The sequence below is a fragment of the Hibiscus syriacus genome, unplaced genomic scaffold (assembly GCF_006381635.1).
Source record: "Hibiscus syriacus cultivar Baekdansim isolate YM2019G1 unplaced genomic scaffold, ASM638163v2 tig00110239_pilon, whole genome shotgun sequence".
NCBI classification, from domain to species: domain Eukaryota; kingdom Viridiplantae; phylum Streptophyta; class Magnoliopsida; order Malvales; family Malvaceae; genus Hibiscus; species Hibiscus syriacus.
The window spans coordinates 1,707,992-1,725,595 of NW_024062641.1; the positions used below are offsets into that span (position 1 = coordinate 1,707,992).

Sequence of the window (17,604 nt, forward strand, 5' to 3'; positions counted from 1 at the left end):
AGGACGAGCAGCGAGTCCTTCATCTTCGGCTACATAAAGTGCCCAAGCCGCACCCATTGATAGAAGAAAACTTGCAAGAGGCTGGATTTTGGTATGTAACATTTGTGCGAGATTACAAGTTGGTCCCTGGTTTGATCAGTGCATTGATTGAATGTTGAAGACCAGAAACACACACGTTTCATTTGCCGTGTGGTGAATGTACGATAACTCTGGAGGATTTGGCAATGTAACTCGGGGACCAAACTAATGGGATGCCGGTGGTAATGTCACATGAGTTTAATAATGTGGCACAACTTTGCAGCTTGTTTCTTGGGAAAGCGCCCGTACCACCAGAGTGTAGAGGGTGACGTGTGAGGTTGTCATGGTTGAATAATGAATTTCAACTTCAACCAAATAGTACAGAGCACAAAATTATATATGCAACACGAGCATATATATTACAGTTGATTGAAGGAATTTTGATGCCTGATAAATCTGGTAGTTATGTTCACACTCGATATATTCTTTTTTAACAAATTTTGAGAATAGTAGGCAATATAGCTGGGGTTCGACGATATTGGCGTTCTTGTATCGTGAGATGTGCAAGGCGTCATTAGTCGTGAATGATAATAATACAGTAGAAATCGGTGGATGTCTGTTGCTGCTACAATCATGGGCTTGACATAGACTTCCATTTTTGACACCGATTAGTCGGACTGCAGTTGACTTTCCACTTGCCGGAAGGTAATATGAATCCTCTATTTTAATATAAAATATTAATTAGAAAATATTTATTTCGATTAAAATTATTGAACAAAATGTCACTATTTTTGTTTTGATTGATATACAGATGGAGGCATAAAATTGAAGGCACATGGTTGGTGCACAACAACATTATAGGGCTTCATTCATGCCAACTCTTAACGACATTCAAGACGACGACTTTAATTTTGAGACTTCGGCTTACCTTGCTTATTTTTAGGATAATGGAAAGCCGTTCCTGACAACAATGGTAGAGAGGCGATAATTTTTTAGGTTTAAGAAAAGATTTGGTAAAGCTGAATACTCTCTACCGAGTGGGAGTGGGAGTTCATCTCAACAACCTGAAGAGGAAATGATCGATGTGGATAATAGCGCACCACAACCGTTCGGCGATGCGGGATCGTTGCATCATGCAGTTGATGATTCTACTGTCCCGGCATACATACCAGAGTTTGTGCAGCCTGAGGCACCCATCTACTCTCCCATGTTTTCGTCGACGTATGACTTTGAGTACATGGCAGTTCAAATGCCCCCAATGAATGAGGAGGATAGGTACCATACTCCTGAGCAACCACAACGGCCACAACGTATCAGATGTCCGCCCCGACATTATCATTCACAACACCCCGACATCGAAAACAATTGTAAACTTGTTTGCTATTTGTTACAAATTATATATTGAAATTAGACTAGTTTTTAACCTTAACAATGATTTTTAGTATTAAATCATTATTATAATTTCATTATTAGTAATAATTAGTAAATCATTAGTATCAAAATAATTAAATATTAATAATAATTCATTATTAATAATAATTAGTAAATCATTAGTATCAAATCATTAAATATTTAAAAATCATTAATAAATTCGACTATGTATAAATTTAAATTCGAGTAATCCACACTTGTACACTCATTTGTTGTTATTCCATAATTATTAGTAATAATTATTAAATCATTAGTATTAAATCATTATTATAAAATCATTACTAAATCATTATTAAATCATTTCTATTAAATCATTATTATAATGATTATTATTAAATCATTGTTATTATTATTATTAAATCATTATTATAATGATTATTACTAAATATTATTATAATGATTCTTATCAAATCATTATTATAATGATTATTATCAAATCATTACTAAATCATCAAATCATTAAATATTAAAATCATTATTAAATAATTATTATAATGATTATTACTAAATCATTATTAAATCATAATATTAAAATCATTACTAAATCATCAAATATTAAAATCATTACAAAATCATCAAATCATTAAATATTAAAATCATTATTAAATCATTTTTATGGTTAATTGAAGCACACATCCATTCAAATATGTTCAAGTCCTCGAATTATAAATGTCATATCAATTAGGTCCCTCTATTTAAAAACTCCGCTCGAATAATTTATTGAAAAAAATTACATAAATTCAATTTCAATGTGAAGATATAATAATTTATCACCCTATTAGTATCAAATTATTATTATAATTTCATTATTACTAATAATTACTAAATCATTACTATCAAATCATTAAATATTAACAATAATTTAATTATTACTAATCATTACTACCAAATCATTAAATATTAATAATAATTTAATTATTACTAATCATTACTACCAAATTATTAAATATTAATAATAATTTCATTATTACTAATAATTACTACCAAATCATTAAATATTAATAATAATTTCATTATGACTAATCATTACTACCAAATCATTAAATATTAATAATAATTTCATTATTACTAATCATTACTATCAAATCATTAAATATTAATAATAATTTCATTATTACTAATAATTACTAAATAATTATTATAATTTTAAATATAAATTCATTTTTAAATCATGATTAGCAAATCATTACTAAATAAAGCTGTTGCAGATGTCCCTCCGACTTCATTTACACTTTCCAATAGTGCCATAAAACTGTTCGGGAACCTGTATGTCGGCTCCTCAAACTGACTATATAAAGCCATTTCAGATGGATTTTGAGCCACACCTCTTGATGACCCAGGAACATCACATATGTTACGCACATCAACAAATAACTCAATAACTGCTATATTGGTTGACTCATTTAATCCAACCATGGTTCTAATATCATCATCTTCTTCAAGTGGAACTACATCATATTTGACTGGGTTGGGGCATATCATAAACATATTCCTCAAACCATGAACTACAACTCAAATTTTTCTTACTATCTTATTCTTCATTTCTATAAATGTGATGCCTTTTTTGAACATCATATTTATTGGTTTTTCAGACTGAAAAACTACTCCGACCTCATTTTCCATAATCTGTCCATTATAATGGACAATCGTGAAAAAGTTGTTGCTCATTTTCTCTACAAATAAAAAAATAAATAAATTTAGATTAAAAAATTAGATAAGATAATTTCATAAATCATTAAATAATTATTATTAATATAATGATTTAATAATAATATGATTTAGTAATGATTAGTAATAATTATTTATTATAAATATTTAATGATTTAGATTTGATACTAATCATTTAGTAATGATTACTAATAATAATGATTCGTTTGATAATATTTTTTATTTTTAAAAATATCAAACAAATTTGTTAGATTTGTTAGGCAAAACTGTCGAGATAATGTTCTCGAAATAATTATTTCACGAGATAATGCGTTGGCCGGATTATTTCATTCAATTAATTTTTACTCCTTAATAATTTACATATATAATATAAATTAAACAAAATATTTTTTTAAAACAACACTAAATATTTTTAAACACAATATTTTTTTAAACAGAAATTATCTCGCACAAATTAGTTTATATAATCTAATATAAACTTACTAACTAACTAATTTGCACATACACAACAACAAAAAATAGACAACAAAAAATAATAAATTACCTGCGTATTTATGCCTTCTTCCTTTCCTTTCTTGTTTCTTTCTTCGAATCAATCTGTACGTGGGCAAATGTTGTAGAATAATGCACTGTATGTGTAAACAAAATATTTCTTTAAACAACAATAAATTAAACAAATTATTTTTATATAATCTAATATATTATAATATAACTTAAACTAATAAACTATTTCTTTATTATAATATAACTTAGTTAAAATAACAAACTAACAAACTAATTAAGCACTAATTATTTTTTTTATAATATAACTTCAACTTCAACAAACAACCTAATATATATTTAAAGACACTAACAAATTAATTGTTTAATTTTTTATATTTAATAACTTAAACTAAGAAACTAATTAACTAATTTTTTATATAATATAATATATAACTTAAACTAACAAACTAATATAATATAACTTAAACTAACAAACTAATAATTTATACTAACAAACTAATTAACTAATTTTTAGTTTTACCCTAAACCCTAAACTAACAAACTAATAATTTTATGTAATAAACTAAATTAAACAATAAAAAATTACCTCACGAACGATGTTTGAGCCTTTATCTTCTTTTTTTTCTCTCGGTAAAGTTTCTATATGTGCTTCTAGTTCTGCTTCTGCTTTTACCCTAAACCCCCATATCCTTTATATAAAGCAAATGAGCGTTGAATCGTGTAACTATTGAGCATTGGAAGGCTGTAATTCAACAACAATATTTGTTGCATTTAACAACTAAATTAACGCTGCAATAATGCAGCTAGGGATGCAGGAATCTCCCAACTATGGATGCAACGCATGCATGAGGGAGCAGAGGGTTAAAGCTTGGTCGCCGGGTAAAAATCTCCCAGCTATGGCATGCATGGCATTCAGAGGGTTAAAAGCTTGGTCGCGGGGCGTGCTTGACGACCTACCATGTCGCCGCGAGTGCATGACGACCTCTTTGGTCGCCGGGAGTGCATGACGACCTCTTTGGTCGCCCGAAGTGCATGGCGACCTCCTTGGTCTCCCGGAGGGCATGGCTACCTATGAGTTGGGTTGTGCATGTCCCATGCACACGTTAATTCTCGCGTTGGGAAGCTGTCACGCCGTAGGTCGCCCGGAAGGCATGGCGACCTACGACCAACACTGTGCAATTCACCCTATTTGAGCAATTAATCTTGGGAGTACATTATATCGTGAAATAAAAAATTTGAGAACATTATCTCGAGAGTTTTGCCATACAGTATTCGTCAATCAATTACGATTCACGAATTCTATAACTCTTAAACATCATTACTGTCGCCGGAGAAAACATATATATTTTAATCGTGTAATTCAGAAATCTGGGTCTTAGATGACAGCATCTCCTAAATTCCCAGTCTTTAAAGCTTGAACAGATAAAACATATATATATTTCTCAGTTACAGGAAGCCAAATTCAAGACCACCATTTTTGAATAATTATGCTCTCGATAGCATATAGTCAAAACCAAAGCTTTGGAATATAAAAACGAAAGAAAATGATGTATTGTTAAGAAAAAATCAAATATCGTATGAACTAGGCTTTCACTCGTTGGTCTACCTTAATTATAAGAAAAATGGCTGAAGTGTTGCGGAATACGGCTATCAGATAGAGTAAAATCGCAACTGATAATTTGAGAAAATAAAATTAAAGATAAAGAAGACACAAAATTTACGTGGAAAACCCCTAAATAATATAGGGTAAAAACCACGGGCAACGATAAAAGAATTTCACTATGAGAAAATAGGAATTACAACTTCTCTCGATATACCAAGGAGAAAACAATGACAATTCTCTCTTGATAAAAAGGAGAAAACAACTCTCAAGAAAACTCTCTAGTATTGGGAGAAAATTATAATGACTTGGGATTGTTTTAAAGGTAAATGGGTTAGTGTATTTATAGTTGAAGCTTAAGGACTAATCTTGTAAATACCCTAAAGTGGAGAGACTAAATTGCAATTATCCCTTTAGCAAATTTCAACAAAAGTTGCTGTGTCTTTCAGTGCATTTAATACTTGCTACTTTCGGTGCAAATTGTTGCACCAATTTTCAACAATCTCCCACTTGAAGATTTGATTGGAATAATCATATCTTCACACCATTCTTTCTACCTTGTACCTTCATGTTGCTTATGTTTCTGACATGCCACAAGAGGATCGACACCAAGTAAATTTATCAATATTGACCGCCTTCGTCATGAAATCTGCTATGTTGTTTTTGGTATGAATCTTCTGCATATCTATTGTCCCTTCTTCCATCTTTTCACGAATGAAATGGTACTAAACTCGTATGTGCTTTGTCCTTGAATGAAATGTTGGATTCCTTGCTAGATGCAAGGTGCTTTGACTGTCACAAAACAGAGAGATATACTCTTGATTGTGCCCAAGCTCCTCCAATAGCACCTTCAACCAAATTGCTTCTTTACTGGCTTGTGTAGCTGCTACATATTCTGCTTCTGTTGTTGACGTAGCCAAAACTGACTGCAATTTTGAAACCCAGCTTACAGCTCCACCAGCAACTTTGAACACATATCCTGTAGTAGATTTGCTTTTATCCAAATCTCCTGCATAATTAGAATCTACATACCCATTGATTAGTAAGTTTGATCCTTCGTAACATAATGTAACATTTGAGGTCCCTTTGATGTATCTGAGGATCCTCTTTACTATATTCCAATGCTCTTTTCCTTGATTTGCCATATACTGACTAACCACTCCCACTGCTTGTGCAATGTATGTTCTTGTGCATATCATAGCGAACATTAAACTTCCCAGTGCTGATGCATATGGTACTCGAGACATCTTCATCATCTCTTTTTCACTACTAGGACTCATACTGGAGGATAATTTGAAGTTAATAGGAAGAGGGGTAGAAATTGGCTTACAATCTTGCATGCTGAATCGTGACAAGATCTTCTTCAAGTAATTCTTTTGTGAATTTGCATCCCTATAATATTGTTTGCTTTCAGATTCCCTAGCTAGTTGTGCCTTCAATTCTTCAATATGATCTTTGTTGGGTCCTGCAACCAATATGTCATCCACATACAACAACAATATAACAAAATCGTTATCACCAAACCTCTTGAAATAAACACAAGGGTCTGCATTAAGTCTGTTGTATCCAAGACACATAATGAAGGAATTAAATCTCTTATACCAACACCTTGGCGCCTTCTTTAGACCGTACAAAGATTTGTTCAACTTGCAAACCAAGTTATTCTTTTCTTTTTCTTTAAAACATTCAGGCTGGAGCATATAAATCTCCTCTTCAAGATTTCCATGAAGAAAAGTTGTTTTAACATCTAGCTGCTCTAGATGTAAGTTCAATGTAGCATACATTGCCAAAAATACTCAAACTGTTGTTAGTCGAACCACAGGAGAAAATATTTCATTGAAATCAATACCTTCTTTTTGAGCATATCCTTTGACCACCAGTCTTGCATGACACCTCTCCACTTGATCGTCATCATTTCGTTTGATTTTGAAGAGCCATTTATTTCCAATTAGCTTCCTTCCTTGTGGTAGTGGCACAATGTCCCAAGTATTATTTTTATGAAGGGATTCAATTTCTTCTTGCATCGCCATCATCCATAGTGAAACATCTAAGCTGTTTATTGTCTCCTGGTATGTTGATGGCTCACCGTCCTCTGTTAAAAGGGAGTATGCAATATTTCCTTCTATAATATAATTTGAGTGCCAATTGGGACGTATTCTCACACGATCTGATTGATGAGTTGTTGGAGCTTCAGAACTCTCTGGTTCTTGTTCATCATGTGCTGGTTCTGCTTCAGAAGAATCTCATTGTTCAAACTCCTTTTCCACATGTATCTGTGTAGTCTCTGACTTTTCAGCGCTATTATCTTCTTCTTTTCTTTGTAGTTTATCCTCTACAAAGATAATATCCCTACTGATGATCACTTTACGGGCAGTGGGATCCCACAAGAGATACCCTTTACTCCATCAACATACTCCAAGAGTTCCCATTTCCTGGATTTCGGATCCAACTTTGAAATTTCTTGGGAGTTGTACATCATGTACACAATACTTCCAAATACATGGAGGTTTTAATAATCAACTGGTTTACCAGTCCATATCTCTATTGGTGTCTTCAGCTCTATTGCAGTTGATGGAGCTCGATTCACCAAATAACAGGCGGTATTGACTGCTTCTGTCCAAAATGATTTTTCTAGACCTGCAGACCTCAACATTGCTCTTGTTCTTTCTAACAAGGTTCTGTTCATCCGCTCTGCCACTCTATTTTGTTGAGGAGTGTTCGCACTATGAACTGTATTTTGATGCATTCTTTCCTGCAAAAGTCATCAAATTTTTCACTTGTGTATTCTTCTCCATTATCTGTTCTGAACACTTAATCTTATTTCCAGAATCAAGTTCCACCTGCGCTTTGAAGTTTTTGAAAGTTGAAAACACATCTGACTTCTTCTTAATAGGGTACACCCAACATCTCCTGGAGTAGTCATCAATAAATGAGACAAAGTATTTTGCTCCGCCTAGGGATACAACTGGTGCTTTCCATACGTTAGAATGAACCAATTCTAGAACTCTTTTGCCTCTAGAATTTGACGTGTTGAATTTCAACCGGTGCTGCTTACTTGTTATGCAATTCTCACACAAAGTAAGTGATACCTTTATTAAGCCTGGAAGTAGCTTTTGCTCTACAAGGACTTTAATTCCTTGTTCTGACATGTGTCCAAGTTTCTAATATCATAACATTGCATAATCTAAACTACATGAGGCAACAGAGGCTCTGCTTCTATCAAAGTCTCTCCCTTCAGCATATACAAGTTTGTTGTTATCTTTTCTCATTTCATCACCACAAGTGCTCCACGAAACACCTTCATGATTCCTTTTCGTGTTTCAATCTTGCTTGCATTATTATCCAACAATCCGTAGGATAATAAATTTTTCTTCAGGCTTTCACGTGCCGTACATCTCGAACAACTTTAATTGTTCCATCATACATCTTTAATTTGATGGTTCCCACGTCAACGATCTCTAAGGCATGATCATTGCAACTATACACAGATCCTCCTGAGACAGGTTCAGAATGATGGAACCATTCTCTTCTTGAGGTCATGTGATATGTTGCTCCTGAATCAATGAGCCATATATCTACAAATCTTTTTCTTCCTTCCACGGTGGTTGACGCTTCACAACATAGAACATCTCTATCATCTGAAGTGTTTGTGGTATTGCCTTGTGGATTGGAGTTTTTATTTAGACTCCAATAATCTTTCTTCAAGTGACCATTCTTTTCACATTATTAGCACTTTAAATTCTTCTTGCTTCTCGACTTTGATCTACCATGTTTGTGACTGCTGCTTTGGCCACGTTCTGTTGATCTCCCTCTCATCATTGTCAATGTTTCTTCTTGTTGCATATTTACTTGTCTATCTTCCTTGTTCTTGCATCGATTTTCTTCTTGTAGAACAACAGTTGCAATGTCATCGAAGACTAGACTGGTGATATTACTATTTGTCAAGTTGATGATGAGTTGATCATACGAATCAGGTAGACTTTGAAGTAGAAGTTCAACACGTTCTTGTTCTCCTATTGTACAGCTTAAGGATGTAAGCTGAGAAAATAAAGTGTTCAATATGTTTAAGTGCTCCATCACTGAAGTAGATTCTGGCATTCGTAGAGTGTACAATTTCCTCTTAAGGAAAATTTTTTTGTGCAACGAAGTGGCATCGTACAATTTGGTGAGATGATCTAATATCTCCTTAGTTGTCTTCTTCTCCTCGATGCTTGACAATTCTTCATCTGCTAATGCTAGATGAAAGTTTACCATAGCATTCCCGTCCATTTCGATCCATTTGTTGTCATCTGTGAAATCTACCGGCCTTTCACTGATAGCTGCTAGACAATTGTCTTTCCTCAGGATGACCTTCATCTTCAATTTCCACAATGAGAAATTTCTCTCATTGAACTTTTCAATATCAAATTTCGTTGCCATAGCTTCTATTACAGATAGCTCCCATTATTTCACTATCGTGAATAGTTCTCTAGAACCTTTAAAGAATGGGTAATACCTTCATACTTTCTTATGTTGGAGGATCCACCTTTTAGTGACAACCACAAAGATAATAAGTAGATTTTACACACTCTAATATAACTCTTGATACCAATTGTTGTGGAATACGGCTATCAGATAGAGCAAAATCGCAACTGATAATTTGAGAAATAAAATTAAAGATAAAGAAGACACAAAATTTACGTGGAAAACCCCTAAATAATATAAAGTAAAAACCACGAGCAACGGTAGACGAATTTCACTATGAGAAAATAAGAATTACAACTTCTCTCGATCTACCAAGGAGAAAACAATGACAATTCTCTCTTGATAAAAAAAGAAAACTACTCTCAAGAAAACTCTCTAAATTCTCTAGTATTGGGAGAAAACTAGAATGATTTGAGATGGTTTTGAAGCTAAATGGGTTAGAGTATTTATAGTTGAAGCTTAAGGACTAATCTTGTAAATACCTTAAAGTGCAGAGACTAAATTGTAATTATCCCTTTAGAAAATTTCAACAAAAGTTGATGTGCCTTTCGGTGCATTTAATACTTACTATTTTCGGTGCAAGTTGTTGCACCAATTTTCAACACGAAGAAATCGGTAAACTCGAGCATCGGTCATCTCCGTCAATTAAAGCGAAATTCAGATCGTTATGGCCCTCTGTTCTTCGTTGGATTCCTACTTCCGTCGATCACATCATCGCATCCGAGAAACGCCTTCTCTCCCTCGTCAAGTAAGTAAACCTACGATTTCTTATCATTGTCACCTTTGTTAGGGTTCTCTTATTTTGAGCTTATATACAATAGGAAAAGCCGGAACTTAAATACAAGTTCCTCTGAATCTTTATTATTTTTATTTATAACAGTTTAGATTAATTATATCAATTAATTGTCTTGATTTGGGTGGAAGCTCCTATGAGAATTTTATAAATTTGAATGGGTTATTGAAATTTTAGGACTCCATACGTGCAAGAACAAGTGAATATAGGTTCAGGTACGCCTGCTTCTACAGTTAGGTGGTTCCGTTCTTCAAGCAAAGAGCCGAGGTTCATAAACGTTTGCATCGTAACGTTTTTTAAGGTTACCGCGGCGTAATATCGGTGCAACGCGATAAAGGAACCACATCACGATTGTTGCGTTAAAAAACCGTTACGTAACACTGCAACACGCTATAATTTATGCCGCAACAAACTTTAAATTATCTGAAATATAAAATTACATAGATGAATTGTTCTAATTTAATTCTTAAAACTGGATTATAAATATATATCATTAATAATATCGTAATAGTTATGTTTAAAATTAATTATTTAAATTTGAATTAATTAAATTATTTATTAACGTTATTTTAAAATTAAATAAATTTAAATTAAATTAATTTTTTTCATATCTAAAATTGACGTGATTAATTTTAAATTAAATTTTTATATTAAAATTAAGTATCATAATTATATTTTATTTATTATTATATAAATTTTCTATAAGAAATGAATTCACTTTATAATATTATAATAGTATATGTACTTTATCTATTTACTATGAAACTATAAAATTTTATCAAATCTATTTACTATAAAATTTTATCATACAACATATTTTCTACTAATGATACATCTTATGATGCACATAATGTGATGTCTTCTTCACATGGAATAGGAAGGAATCAAAACCAAGACAATAACAAAGATGGAAATGTTTTAGATCTGCCACGCTATTCATTTTAGTGGTGAATTGTAAGATATAAAATTTTTATATTTATAATTATGTATTTTTTTTCTTTCTAAGTTATGTAAAATGAACATTTTTATGTTACAATATAAAAAAATTGATATGATTTTAGTGATAATGTTTATATGTTATTCATTAACATTATAATTGTTATTACCCATTATCTAGTATGATAACACTTCTATTGTTTATATTTGTTTTTAATAAATTTTGTTCTATGAAATTAAATTTTTATTTTCAAAATAAAATATTAAAAGAGTATATTAATATTAGTATATTAAAAGATAACCCTAAAATGTATAAATATAATATTTTAGACGTATTGTGATTTTTGAGGAAGATATTATGCTCGCTACAGCCGCAACACATTACGTAACGTCCGCAGTAGCCGCAACCGTAACAACGCAACCACATCCGCAACAAAATCCGCAACAAAATCCGCAACCCCACGCTTGTTATGGTGCATGGATACGCTGCTTCTCAAGGTTTCTTCTTCAAGAATTTTGATTTTCTCGCCAATTGTTTCAAGGTCATTGCTATTGATCAGCTTGGGTAAGCTCCCTTTGCCTTACAGGCTATGAATTTGGCTTGTTTTTCAGTTGACGAGTTTGTTTATGCTTTACTATCAGGTCTTAATTTAAACACTTATCCTCATTATTGCAATTTGTATTTTTGCAATTGATTTCAACATCCTGTTATATTTTCTTATTCTTTCTTCACCTTTCTATCCAGTTGGGGTGGATCAAGTAGGCCTGATTTTACATGCAAAAGTACTGAAGGTCAGTGAACAAATAATCTCCTTGTCCCACTTCATGCATTAAAAGTTCGATTAAACATGTATATTCACATATGGTGTGTTATGATGCAGAAACTGAGGCATGGTTTATTGATTCTTTTGAGGAATGGATCAAAGCAACAAATCTTAGTAACTTTATATTACTTGGCCATTCTTTTGGAGGATATGTTGCAGCTAAATATGCTCTCAAGGTGATTGCCTTTAATTGTTTGAATGCAACAAGTAGTTTGATACCACGTTTTTCTTATTCTAATGTCCCTTGTGTTAATCCTGTAGCATCCTGAGCATGTTCAACACTTAATTTTTAGTGGGGGATGCTGGATTTTCATCAGGATCAGAAGAAAAATATGAGTCTGTAAACCGCTTCAGAGAAACATGGAAGGGGCTAATTTTGAGACGTTTGTGGGAATCTAATTTTATTCCTCAGAATATTATAAGGTTTGTAATTTTCTGGTTCTATTTTGTTAGCCTGACTCACAAATCAAGCTTTGCTATTAAACGTTGCTCTGAATTGCCTTGCTAACCTATCGCGATTGAGAAGAATCAGTGATATCTTCATTGGTTCTTATGTAGGTTATTCTCATTCATATTCATGTTTTGTGTAGGTTACATCTATCTTAAACTGTTATTCGGATAAATTTGTAGGTCTCCTTTGTTCTTATATGTTGCTGTCAAAGTCCTCACACTCCTATTTGTTTAATTGATTTCCATAAATTCTCTTGCCTTTGATTGCATTTTTCATCAAGTAGTTTAATGTACTACTTTTGAACATTTATTGGTTGATTCTGTATGCAGAGGCTTAGGTCCTTGGGGTCCAGATCTTGTACGCAAGTATACAGGTGCTAGGTTTAGTCCCAGATATTCAGTAGAGGGTGTATTTACAGAGGAGTCTAGACTTCTATCTTGAATTGTAGGATTTTTTTTTTTTGTCTATAGCTTTTCTATTAACAAATAATCGATGTATAACGGTTGCTTTTCTCTGTTCTTCGTGGTTGAAGATTATGTGTACCATATCTCAGCTTCCGAAGCAAGTGGAGAGCTATGCTTAAAATATATATTTGCATTTGGAGCATTTGCTCGGTCGCCCCTTTTAAACAGTTTGACACCCTGCTTTATTATACTCATTTATTGGTTCTGCAAAAGTGTTTGTTTACTCTTTTTAAATTGGGTTCATTAGACAGTACCTGCCTATGTTTATATCGATCAAGATTATGTCTAAATCTTAGGAATATACGATATCTTACTTTAATTTGAAAACTCCGTCCAGAGCAATTCACACATTTTTCTCCTGGTTGGGAAATATGTGCATCAATGCACAACTAATAAGCATCACTAACTGTGGTCGGTCATATAACCATTGCGTTTAGCATCTAATAGGCTTGTGCACTTCTTCGAACCTAGACCACACTTTAAATCGATGATGAAAAAATAAAACAGATGAATGTTATGATCATAAACCTAGAGGCTGGAGCACATTTCATAATTTCAAACTGACTAATATGGAATTCATACGAGTCCCTAGCTAGAATCTAGATCAGTGTTGCATTATACTAACAATGAAGATTTCAGGTGTTTGGAAGACAGTATTGAATAGCTTAATTTTTGTCGTATATATTTGTGAACAGTGCATCTGAGTGGAAAGTGCCATCTACTTTTATATATGGGACTGAAGATTGGATGGACTACCAAGGAGCCCAAGCAGCTTGCAAGCAAATGAAGGTCCCATCTGAAGTTATCAGGGTTCCTAAGGTCTGTTTGCTTCTACACTATATAAGAAATAACTTGGGCGGCAATCTGCCAAAAACATCTCTTATCTTTTTGCCTGAGAGCTTGTATTTTAATACCTTGAATACACTGCTGTTAATCCAAATGCTATCCTTCATGTCAGGCTCCTCATCTTTCTTTTCCTTTATCTGCAGGCTGGCCATTTTGTGTTCCTTGAAAATAGAGATGGCTTCCATTCAGCCGTGTTATATGCATGTAGGAGATTTCTTTCATCTCACCCTCATAATGAACCCTTTCCTGAAGGTTTGATATCAGCATAGGAGGAAATTTGTTTTGATTTCTTTACGCAAATGTTGTATCACCGAGTTTCATTGGTCACGAGATTCTTTGAGTCAATAAAACATTATTTGCCTGTAACTTGTATTGATATGTATACCTAGCATATTGAATTTGGTTACTGGTTAAGTGGAACACTGATCGAAAACTCGCAGTTAAATTACATTTTCATCCAAGTTAAAAGTTGACATACTGACAGGGCCAAATTGAAAAGCATGAAAACTGTTTGACCTTGTCGGTTGCCACTAGGAACATACGTTGACAGCAACAAGGTCAACTACGTCCACTGAGAGACTAGTTTGTACTCTCTACCCCTAACGATAAGAACTCTTGAAGTTAAAACTAACGTTACGAAAACATCAACATTTACACAATAAAAACAATTTGGATAATAAATATAGTTGATTCTTGCCCTATTTGCATTTCTCTCCTATTTTAATGTATGCATGTTCAGGACACTATGAAGGATCAATTTATAATTTGATGTCATTATAATAAATAATTAAAAGCAATGGATTTTTAATAATTCTATTAAAATTTTTAATAGAAAGTAAAGTAGTTTTGTACTTCTATTTTGATATACTTTTGAGGTTCAGTTTGGATCAAAGCCACCAAGTCTCGAACCTTGCCAAGGTTAGAGTGACAACCAACTAACCATTGAGAACATGGTCGTAATACCTATTTTGGTTTCTAAACAATAATAAAATTTTTAGTTCGATCATTCTATTATTTTCTCTTATTAATCTTGTTTGTAAAATTTAAAAGTTACAATTTATAATTTTTGAAATCTAAAGAATTGAATTATCAAATATTGACTTTTTCTTTTTGTTAAAGGATGTGATTCAAGCATTTGAATTTTGTTTAAGAAGTTTAAACATTATTTAAAAAGATACATTTAGAAAATTATAATAACACGTTTTTAAGAAAAATACATCTAAACTTAAATAAAAAGATCGAAATAATCCTTGACTTTAATAACGTATCAAGTAATTTATATGGTATAAATTTTATATTTATAATATGACACTAAAAATAATATTTGATTTATTTATATTCATTTTATTTTCAATTTAACGAACATAATAAAAATTATTTTAATTAAAATTAATAGTCAAATAAAATTTTAGTCATAATTAAAGGTCAAATAAGATAATTTGTTTTTATTAATTTAGCATGTCAGATCATCCCTTTAATGACAAATAATGGCGTTGTGCTCATTTTGTTACAAAATTTAAAATTTAATACTTATTATGTATCTTTTGAAAGTTTGATGTCTAAAAAGGTCATTTTGATATAATTTAATGTTCATTTATAAATTTTATCCTATAAAATAAATTATAGATATAAAACACAATGTTTAACATGTATTCTAATGATAGAGATGCCACAATGGATGATGAACGTTGCTCTTCGTTGAAGAATCAAACCTAGAAAGCTCTAGACTCGATCAAAGAACGAGAGGGAAAGAATGGGAAGTTATGGGCGGTGGTAATGAATGTAGGTATTTGGATTAGGGTGGTTGGAAATTGAGACAAAGAAACAAAGATTAAGACAATGAAAAATAAGGGTAAAAAAGATGGATAAAAATAAAGATAAGAATAGATAAAGATAAAATAGAGATACGTAATGGAAAGATTAAACTTAACCAATGGATGTGGCGACAATAATGGAGGAAAAAGGATAATGGATTTGTGGAAGATGAAGATAGATGAATAAATGTCCTATCAAACCCTCCTAGTCACAATGAAAAGGCAAACTCGATAATACAGCTCTAACCAGCCCTCCTAATCGCAATGAAAAAGTAAACCGGAGTGTGAAGATCTCTCTTTTAAGAACTTGAAAAGAACTAAAAGAAAAAGAAGCTTCGAAGGCATATGACAACCAACTCTTGCAAAAATGTACCCACATTGTATTATGATTAAAAAAAAAGATGTATTTACAATAGTGGGAGGAACCTCCTTTATATAGGTGAGGAGGAATCCTTGTTGTAACATAACTATGTAATAAAATAATAAATAAAAGATGTCCTAATAGAATTAAACTAAAGATAATTATTTTAACTCTATCTTAATTCCTAATAAAATAAAAAATTTAATCCTAAAAGATAATGCATCATTCCATATTAAATTATATTATAAATAATATGTTGAACCATGTTTTATAATATTTTGATATAACAAATTAAGGCAAAATGCTTTTGGACTTGATTTAATTTATTCAAGGTTTCCAAAGTTTTCAAAAATAATTCAAAGTCCATTAAAAGTGAATTTGAGAACAAAATTGATTTTCATGTATGAAGTATCGATATTGTTCTTACAGTATCGATACTATATGAACAATACTAATATTGTTCATGTCGTACCGATACCCTAGGTAAGAGATATATCGATACTCTCTAGGTAGTATCGATACTACCAGCTTGCTCAAATTCTAGAATGTAAAATAGGTACCGATACTACTTTACATAGCAGTATCGATACCATGAAGGATAATATCGATACCGTCACGCCCAACGGCTAGTAACGAATAGTTTTATTTAAATATTACGAAGGTAGTATCGATTCTCCCTATAGGAGTACCGATACCCTCTGTCCTGGGTAGTCTATTTTTGCAGAGAAAACATCCCCAAACGACTAAATATCACTCCTAAACGGCTAGAAACGACCACAAACACATTTCAACATATAAATACAAGTTCAAGACACTTGAAGAATGGTTAGAACACCTATCCAAGCAATCAAACACAAGAAAAACATTTTTCACTCTTTATTTTCTTTTAATTATAAATATTGTGTTTTTGTGAGCTTTAATCTTTGCAAACACTTTCCTTTTTAGAGGTTTTCTTTGTTTACATCTTTTTCCTTGTAAAGGGGTTTTAGTTCTAGCTAAGCCTTTGAAAAGCTAGGGAGTTTGTAAAGGTTACTCTTTATCCTTGAAAAAGAAAGAACAAATTAGTGGATTTGTTGGAAAATCCTAAGTGAGGAGCTTAGGTAGTGGATGTAGACTTAGTTGACAAGTCGAACCACTATAAATTGCTGTGAAAAATTGTCTATCTTTTCTTTTTCCTTACTCCCTAAACAATTTTTACCAATTCACCATCTTGGCACTTTTTCGGTTGTTCAAATTAACCTTCACCAAATCCTAACAATTGATATCAGAGCTTGACTCATTAGAAGGTCTAACAACCTTAAGACAATCTTATAAGAAGATATAATAATTCCCAATGCAACCGATAATTAGATGGTTTCGACCTCCGGCTCTTACTGCATTGAAGACTCTCAATCGGTTAACAAGTCACCTTACTTCAATAGAGCAAATTA

At 32.2% G+C, this 17,604-nt stretch overlaps 2 protein-coding genes across 2 annotated transcripts; both read left to right on the forward strand.

Annotated features, from left to right (window-relative positions):
- Nucleotides 1-11,851: 11,851 nt before the first annotated feature.
- On the forward strand, nucleotides 11,852-13,131 carry LOC120114660 (1-acylglycerol-3-phosphate O-acyltransferase-like; the record flags this gene model as incomplete). The annotated part of the gene is made up of 3 exons (XM_039135489.1): nucleotides 11,852-11,979; nucleotides 12,160-12,206; nucleotides 12,296-13,131. Coding segments are annotated over 3 exons (387 nt in total), but the record flags the coding sequence as incomplete, so codon positions are not given.
- A 32-nt stretch (nucleotides 13,132-13,163) lies between these two features.
- LOC120114632 (probable 1-acylglycerol-3-phosphate O-acyltransferase) lies at nucleotides 13,164-14,301 on the forward strand. The gene is made up of 3 exons (XM_039135475.1): nucleotides 13,164-13,321; nucleotides 13,849-13,972; nucleotides 14,143-14,301. The coding sequence occupies exons 1-3, from the start codon at nucleotides 13,182-13,184 to the stop codon at nucleotides 14,266-14,268; spliced, it is 390 nt and encodes a 129-aa protein (XP_038991406.1). The 5' UTR covers nucleotides 13,164-13,181; the 3' UTR covers nucleotides 14,269-14,301.
- The last annotated feature ends 3,303 nt before the right edge of the window (nucleotides 14,302-17,604 follow it).

Coding starts and splice junctions, on each gene's coding strand:
- LOC120114632 (XM_039135475.1), top strand. CDS start 13,182: ATGTATAACGGTTGCTTTTCTCTGTTCTTCGTGGTTGAAGATTATGTG. Junction 13,322..13,848: donor CGGTCGCCCCTTTTAAACAG/TTTGACACCCTG, acceptor ATTTGTGAACAG/TGCATCTGAGTGGAAAGTGC. Junction 13,973..14,142: donor AAGTTATCAGGGTTCCTAAG/GTCTGTTTGCTT, acceptor CTTTATCTGCAG/GCTGGCCATTTTGTGTTCCT.